Source organism: Poecilia latipinna, unplaced genomic scaffold (assembly GCF_001443285.1).
Source record: "Poecilia latipinna isolate Pla-1442-1.1 unplaced genomic scaffold, P_latipinna-1.0 Scaffold1742, whole genome shotgun sequence".
Classification (NCBI taxonomy): domain Eukaryota; kingdom Metazoa; phylum Chordata; class Actinopteri; order Cyprinodontiformes; family Poeciliidae; genus Poecilia; species Poecilia latipinna.
This window is the reverse complement of record NW_015114358.1, coordinates 109,524-116,895: the sequence shown is the minus strand read 5'-3', so window position 1 is coordinate 116,895 and position 7,372 is coordinate 109,524. Positions and strand designations below refer to the sequence as shown.

General features: G+C 42.0%; 2 protein-coding genes across 4 annotated transcripts in view; one reads left to right on the top strand and one right to left on the bottom strand.

Moving 5' to 3' along the window:
• Positions 1-1,206: 1,206 nt before the first annotated feature.
• Positions 1,207-4,474, bottom strand: trim13 (tripartite motif containing 13). 3 transcript variants are annotated; one of them, XM_015060783.1, is made up of 2 exons: positions 4,370-4,474; positions 1,207-3,078 (listed from the first exon to the last, which is right to left on the bottom strand). In XM_015060783.1, the coding sequence occupies exons 1-2, from the start codon at positions 4,397-4,399 to the stop codon at positions 1,879-1,881; spliced, it is 1,230 nt and encodes a 409-aa protein (XP_014916269.1). In that variant the 5' UTR covers positions 4,400-4,474; the 3' UTR covers positions 1,207-1,878. The 3 variants fall into 3 exon arrangements, with proteins under 3 accessions (XP_014916269.1, XP_014916268.1, XP_014916270.1); XM_015060782.1 differs by lacking the exon at positions 4,370-4,474 and adding an exon at positions 3,719-4,000; XM_015060784.1 differs by lacking the exon at positions 4,370-4,474 and adding an exon at positions 3,171-3,712.
• Positions 4,406-7,372, top strand: part of spryd7b (SPRY domain containing 7b) — a 10,150-nt gene continuing 7,183 nt past the window's right edge. The window contains exons 1-3 of the mRNA XM_015060785.1: positions 4,406-4,493; positions 4,580-4,700; positions 6,947-7,063. Of these exons, the coding sequence (XP_014916271.1) occupies positions 4,595-4,700; positions 6,947-7,063 (223 nt within the window). The 5' untranslated portion in view covers positions 4,406-4,493; positions 4,580-4,594. The remainder of the gene's footprint in view (positions 4,494-4,579; positions 4,701-6,946; positions 7,064-7,372) is intronic.

The window sequence follows — 7,372 nt, the reverse complement described above, 5'->3', positions numbered from 1 at the left end:
TTTTTTTTTAAAAAAATATTTTTATTTATATAAATAAATAAATAAATATTTTATTATTTATTATTTTTTTTTTTTTTTTTTTAAATTAAAAATAAAAGAATAGCCTATTAAACTTCATAATCATTTAAGTAAATGTTTCTTTTTTCCAAATAAAAAATCCAGGATTCATTTTAATGCAGCAATATTTGCGGTTTTATGTAAAAAGCCCGTTTCACCTTGAAGTCACCGTGCTGAAAATATGGCCTACATATTTTAATGTTTTACTTTGAAGCGAATTGCCTGTATTTTAGCTCCCTTTAAATTTCTCTATACACTCTTAAATGCCGACTGATCATTATAACGTGACAAAACTAAATCTGTCCACATAAAAATATACAAATTCTTAATTTGCGAGCTGTAACGTAGCAATTTTCCTTTACACTGATTTTATTAAAAATCGCCTGTTTTCATAGTTTGTGAAACCTTTTAAAATATTCTTCGTTGTGATTAAAATAAGTTTTCCCGTCATTACACTTCCCCTTTGCGTTCACATGAATAAATACGTTGCGCCATTTAGTTCTAAATTTTATTTTTACTTTTCTGGTTTGTAATCTGCACGCAAAGAAGTGCACTTATTCATCCTGACTATATATATATATATATATATATATATATATATATATATATATAATTTATTTTTATTTTTTTTAACAGACCTTGGTACTCAGGTTTCATAACTGGGAAATAGGCTTATCCCTAACCTCTATATTGCGCATATTTATTTATTAACTGGAGGGCTTTGCGCTTTGTTGTGCCATGAATATAGCTTCACCTTTTAGTTTTTATATATATATATATAAAAACATGAATTATATAAAAAGGTGGCATGGGATTTAAAATATTAATGCCTCATCCTATATTTGCCTGGCAACAGTAAGCTATATATGTTATGGGCTTATGTACAGACCTGTGTGACGTATATGCGGCATTAATGTCTTTGCTAACATCACTGCTTCACTTCATGGTCTGTCACTCTCCAGCCCCCTCCACATAAGGGATCCCCGCATATACCAGAGTAAAAATAAATACATTTAAGTGACTCTAATAATTCCCGCCTTAATTGTGTGATCTGACCTCTTTTTCAATACACACTGCTGGTGGGGGGAACAATCTCCAATCCGAAATGTGAAGAATTTTCCTTGCGTTGTCACTGCTCACATAAAAAAAAAAAATTCAGATTTTTAGGGAGTAAATTATGCTCTGCGCCATTTATTTCAACAAGGGCGCACCTTCTGGATTTTGCACTGCCAGCCGTGAAACGAAAGAGCCGCAGAAGATCAGATCTGAATTTTATAAAAAAAAATAAAAAAAAAACCTGGCGGATCAGCATTTATTAAGTGCTGAGGTTGAGCATCTGACTGCTGCTACACGTTGAGCAATTTTTCTGTTTCACTGAAAACATGACCGAGCTGTGTCTTCGTACCTTCCTCTGCAGCCCGCTGAAAGTTTCACACGGGCCCTGTTACGTAACGTTTGTAACCTTGAAGAGGTTGCAGCATCACTGTGGCGCGCGGAGCGCTGAGTTTCTCCCCATCATTACAGCGGCAGCCTGATCTCACCCTGTCGCTCTGAAGGAAAACAACCATAGCAGTGACTCGGGATTTTTCAAATTTATTTTCCAAAAATCAAGTTAAAAAAAAAAATATCGTTAGTGTACAAAATTAAATAAATTAAGAAAAAACATAATTAGGTTTAGACTGCAACCTCTGAGGATTTAGAGGAGGATTGTTTGATTTTCAGGCTTCATTAAGGACCAAAGGTTAAAAAAAAATAATAATAATACAACATAATGTAAACAAGTATAAGTGTTTCCATTCATTCGCTCCTCTTCTGCACGAATTAGGATAAGTAGTGAGTGAAAGTAGTGGACAGATGTGAAATTAACCTCATCATATGTTCCTGACCTGCTTCGATCAGACCTGCGCACATGTCATTGATTTCCTGCAGGTACAGAGTAGCGGAAGGGACACATTCAGTGATCAGCGCTTGGATTCTTGAGGTCACGTCGATTGCAGTGTACGGCGGTGACAGGAAAAAGATGGGTAGTGTTGACAGGAAGAGTACCAGGGACAAAACGATCCACTTGGACCACGACGACATCCGAGAGCCACCTGTTTGGTAGGCGCCATTCTCATGTGGGACTGAGATCTTGTCTATTTCTCGGAGCCGGAGGGAATCCCACTTTTTCACATCGAAATTACGCACAAGGGGCCCCACGTCCATGTCTTTCCGAGAGGGCAGGGCGGTCTCCTTCAGGACCTCGATCTTCTCACGGAACTCCTGCATGTGCTGCAGGAAGCACAGCGGGTCGGAGACGCCTCTGACGGACTCCGCCAGTCCGAGCGCGCGACTCTGCTCCTCCAGCGCGGCGCTCAGCTTGGAGATCTCCGGGTCGTACGCCTGCATCACCACCAGCTTTAGCGTCTCGAAGTCGGAGAGGATCTCGCTCTTTTTGCACTCGAGGGATCCGATGAGCTTGTCGAAGTAGTCGGCCACCTTCTCCGCGTCCCTGCCCACCGACTGGAGAGCCTTTTTCTTGCTGGCTTGCAGCGTCTCCAGGCAGGACAGGGTGTCCGCGCTCTGCCAGCTCTCCGCCTCCTGGAGCAGGTCTCCGAACGCCCCCTTCTCTCGCTCGTACGCGTCCTCCAGGGAGCTGAAGCCGTGGCCCCTGTGCTCGTCGGTCGTCGCGCAGATTCCGCAAATGAGCCGCAGGTCGGTGGCGCAGAATATGTTGAGCGGCTGCCCGCAGTGTTGCTTGCAAGCGGACATTTTAGGCATCACTTTAATTTTGCTGAACTTGTCGACGATGGCGCGCAAAGAGTAGTTGATCTGCAGGCTGCTCGCGCCGTTATGGGGGGTCTCCTTGCGGCACGTGGGGCATTTCAAAGGCGTCCTGAAAGCCGGACCCCGGTTGCCCTCCAGCAGCCCCTCCAAGCACTTCTTGCAGAAGCTGTGCGAGCACAGCAGCACCCGCGGGTCCTCGAAGAGACCGCAGCAGACTGGACACGTAAGCTCCTCTTCCAGCTGCTCCATTGTGCCCTGCGAACACATCATCACCCAGGCGTCAAAACACACATGCAGGGAAAAACCAATAAAATCACTCAATAATACAGACTTATCACAATACGCACCCACACTCAAAGGGGATGCCGCTATATATATATATATATTTAAAACGAACTACAAACGAGAACAAGGTCGCAAAAGGATACAGATTTTTTTTTTTTCCTCTTGGGTCAAGTCACGTTCCAGCTGTTTCTGATGCATTCCCGTCTTGAAAGTGAAACCGTCTTGGATCGGTGTGCCCGCGTAAAAAATCTGCCCGCTGGAGCTCCGTTTGCGCATCTGAGGCTGTGCCACATCCTGAGGCTTTTCCCCCCCGGCATAACCAGCACACCTACTGGTCAAAAATAACCCCCAAATAACTTGGATATTAACTCCAGCAACAAACTATTCTTCGCTTGTCTTGCATTCCTTGTCAGCGGGACCGCGGTTAGCTGACAGCTGCGCTCTAAATCACAGCGATTCTCCCTCACCAATCCAATGCGACAGATTATCGACAGAAGTGGGGCTTGCTCGCGCTGCTTGCTGCTGTTGGCAAGGTACCGAAAGGAGGGCTGTGACAGATTTTTGCAAGCGCATAGTAACATGCAACTACTGGACCAAAAGAATCACTCACCAGCTGCTGAGGCGCTCTTTGCAACGCAATCATGGCGCTTGTTGCTGTGCAGACTTCGCCCTTTCCGGGTGTGGAGTTAACCGCTTCAGCGCCAAGCAGAAACATATAATCGGACGATTCGTCCTCATTTGTGCACACATAAATCCGATTTTGTGCCGAATTGAGAGTATGTGTAACCTGAATGTATTTTGGGTTATTCAATGGCTTCGACTGGGAATTTTTTTATGAGTGTACGTCTATGTGGCTACGGAGGAATTGGCAGGCGACCCCCAAGCCGTCGGTTGGGGGAGGGGCTGTTGCTATGCAAAACATTACAGCGTGAAAAACTGTCAAGTAGGTTTTTAGCATCTTTAACTCTGAACTAATTTAGTAGTTCGTGTTGGCACGAATTGATTCAGGCAGCTGTTAACTTTTGGCAGTGTAAAAGTGTAGCTGTAGCTGCATATTAGCTGACCCAGAGTTGTGCTACTCTCAGTGCTTCCAGACTGTTTCAGCAGCAGTCCAAATGAGACCTGGGTCCATGCTCTGCTCTGATAAACTCCCATATTACCGATTGAACGTTTACATTAACCCCTAATCCACTTTCTATTTACTCGGGGTTATGTAACATCGATACCCAATAGTTACTGAGTCACGTGGAGCAATGTTGACCTTGATTTTCTTCCCTTGTTTCCATGCCATCAGGAGCAACTGCCTGTCTTTGCCGCTGTGATTGGATACAGTACAGGGAGCAGCCAGTGTTGTAGCTCCGCCCTTCTGCCGCTAGGTGTCACTGGTGCGTCCAGGGGGCAGCACTTTTAATTTTCTGACGCAGCAGCGCTCTTTGGTTTGACAGCCTCTCTTTTCCGGATGTTTGGTTAGGATCGGGAGGAAAGAATGGCCGCTATGTTTACGTGTTGTTTCGGCTGCTGCGGAGAGGGCGGTTCGGGGCATATACCCCTGAAGGAGATGCCCACTGTTCAGTTAAACACTCATCACATGGGTGAGTAGGTTCATATGAAAAACTGTTAACCATGTTTACACCAATCATCTACTGGGAAAAAATATATACAATTGAAGCTAGTTAGCGTTTAGCTTCTTGAATAATTGTAGACACTGTTTCGTTGTGTTTTACTACTTGTATTTGTTTTATAACTTGAATTACGTGCTTTTAATTGTCTGAACTGAATATTGCTTGCTAATTATTAATAAACTGTAATTCTTTGTTTGAGGTTGATTACTGGCCATTTTTCCTTTGCAGTTAAGTAAAAGTAACTGACTTGAACACACATACAAGAATGCTCTTTAAAAATATATATTCTTCTACAATTAATATCTCATTTATCCGAAAAGGCATATTTATTTTAAATATACAATTTACAAAAAAACATGCCTATCAAAAACAGAATTAATAGGAGAGATACATAATCCTCTGATGATTTTGTAATCATGATTTTGTGAAGTAATATAGTCTCTCATTTTTAGTAATTTTGTTGCTTTTGAGGACAGAAAGCATCACAAAAGATGTGGACAAAAAGTACTGGAAAAACTTCCATCAATCTATTGTCTTCTATTTATCTGACTTAAAGTAACAGGGGTAAGAGGTCCAGCAGGGATACCCCAGACTTCCCTGTGCCCTGTGGTAATCTCTGGCTCATTCTAAGCATTCCAAACACTCCACACAATTTGTTTCCCAGTAGGAAAAGCACCAAGGAGCCATCGAGATCAGATGCCCAGGCCAAATGATCAGACTTCTAACGACTGGAGGAGTGGTGAATCTACCTTAAGGTCCCCTCAAATGACAGAACTCCATACTCCAACTATGTGGTTGAACATAGGCACCCTACAGAGGAAGCTTAGAAAAAGAAGACTCCCATCTGCCGTGAGCGTGACTTTGGGCTAAGGATGTAAACACAGCTCTGGAGACCAAATAACAATCTTAGAAGTATTCAAAGTACCCACAGTCTACCAGCCCTCATCACACACACACACAAAGGCCTCAAGGGACGTTGGTGTTGGTCTTCTTTGGCTACACAGACCACACATGGACCGAACAACCAAACAGCGCATGTGGAGCGCAGCTTCCTCTTCGGCGTCCATCTTCTTTTAGATTGCTGTGCCCAGGTCAAAGTTGAAATTTGTTGAACTTTGCACGGTGACAGATACTTGTGCAGTCAATAGATAAAGGATGTATATCAACCTTTTCCAGTTCAAATAAAATGACAACCAGTCAGTGTTAAATCAGGGCTCCTTCACAGCCCTACACTGCCTTCTGAATCATAGGGACTCATCATTTTCTCTAGGTAGCTAATTACCAGTTAAATAAAAAAAACTTTGCCTCTTTTGGTTTGTAGTCTTGAATAGAGTCATCAGTGTTGTTTTCAATTTATCTCCCCATGTGTTTGATGCAAACACCCAAGTAAAACTCAGCACGGAAGCTCCTCTAGCAGGGAAACCGTCCCTAAGCATAATGGTTCCACCTCTGTGCTTGACTGTCGGGATCATGTTATTTATGGCATGCTTAGCATGTCTCTGTCAGGTTTTCAAATTGATGCTGAGGACTTTTCTTTTTGGTCTCACTAGATCAACTTTCTCCCAAAATTTCTATCAAACATGTAGCTTTTCCTTGACAAAGTGAAAACAGTTGCTGTATAATGACTTACTGTTGCAGGAGTCTCCAAGATTTAATTTCAGTGAAACATAATGTGCTGCCAGGGCTGTTCATCTCTTTGGAATTAAGCAAACTTAAAAAAAAAATCAGCAGGGCACACACAGGCTAATATGTTTATTGGTTTCACACTCAGTAATCTGGTCTCAAGGCCGGCCACGAATACTAATTCAAAGAGGTGCCAAGATCTCTGACCATCGGGATATGTATGAAGAAGAGAATATTATGAAGGAAAATATCTATTATGGACAAATGAGAACTGTGAAAAACTGACTGCTGCAATGTTTAAAAAAGGTCATAAATCAGATGCTCCATTTAAACCCTTGGAGGCTAAATTACACAGTATCTAAGTGGAGAAATATTAATGTGTATAATGTACAGCAAATGGAAATAATGTGACGGGGTTACAGAGAGGACGAGGATGTCCATTAGTACCTCCCTTGAGTCTGACAAGGTTTACAGAGTTGATGACACCAGAGCAGAGAAGTGTTGGTTGGAGGATTTATTGGGGCCTGCCATAGCAATGCACAGGAGAGCAGTGCATTGCCTTGCAATTTATTGTTAATATTTTTGCGCTGCAGGCACAGACGTCGTCATCGTAAAGAGCGGCCGGAGAATATGCGGGACTGGAGGCTGCCTTGCCAATGCTCCTCTGCACCAGAACAAAAGCTACTTTGAATTTAAGATCCAGTCCAGCGGTAAGTCCTGGATTTTAGGTTTTTACTGGATTCCTACCCTGTTCTTCCACTTTCTTTTCCTGATTTAAATTGAGCTTTTGGGACCTTTTGTAGTTTTTCTTGCCTATGCTGTATAAAGCTTTATGTTCATTTTATAGTACTTTAAATGCAGCATTGTATTGACTTAAAATATGCTTAATTTTAGCTGTATTATTCCGTGTTTATTATTTTAAGTACATTTTATCAACCTAAATTTATATATATATATATATATATATATATATATATATATATATATATATATATATATATATATATTATATTTATTTT

Bases quoted from the DNA above. Each gene is read 5' to 3' on its own strand.
- trim13 (XM_015060782.1), bottom strand. From the start codon at position 3,823: ATGTTTCTGCTTGGCGCTGAAGCGGTTAACTCCACACCCGGAAAGGGC. The intron at 3,079-3,718 runs GTGAGTGATTCT...ATGTGTTCGCAG, and splicing joins AAAGAGCGCCTCAGCAGCTG to GGCACAATGGAGCAGCTGGA.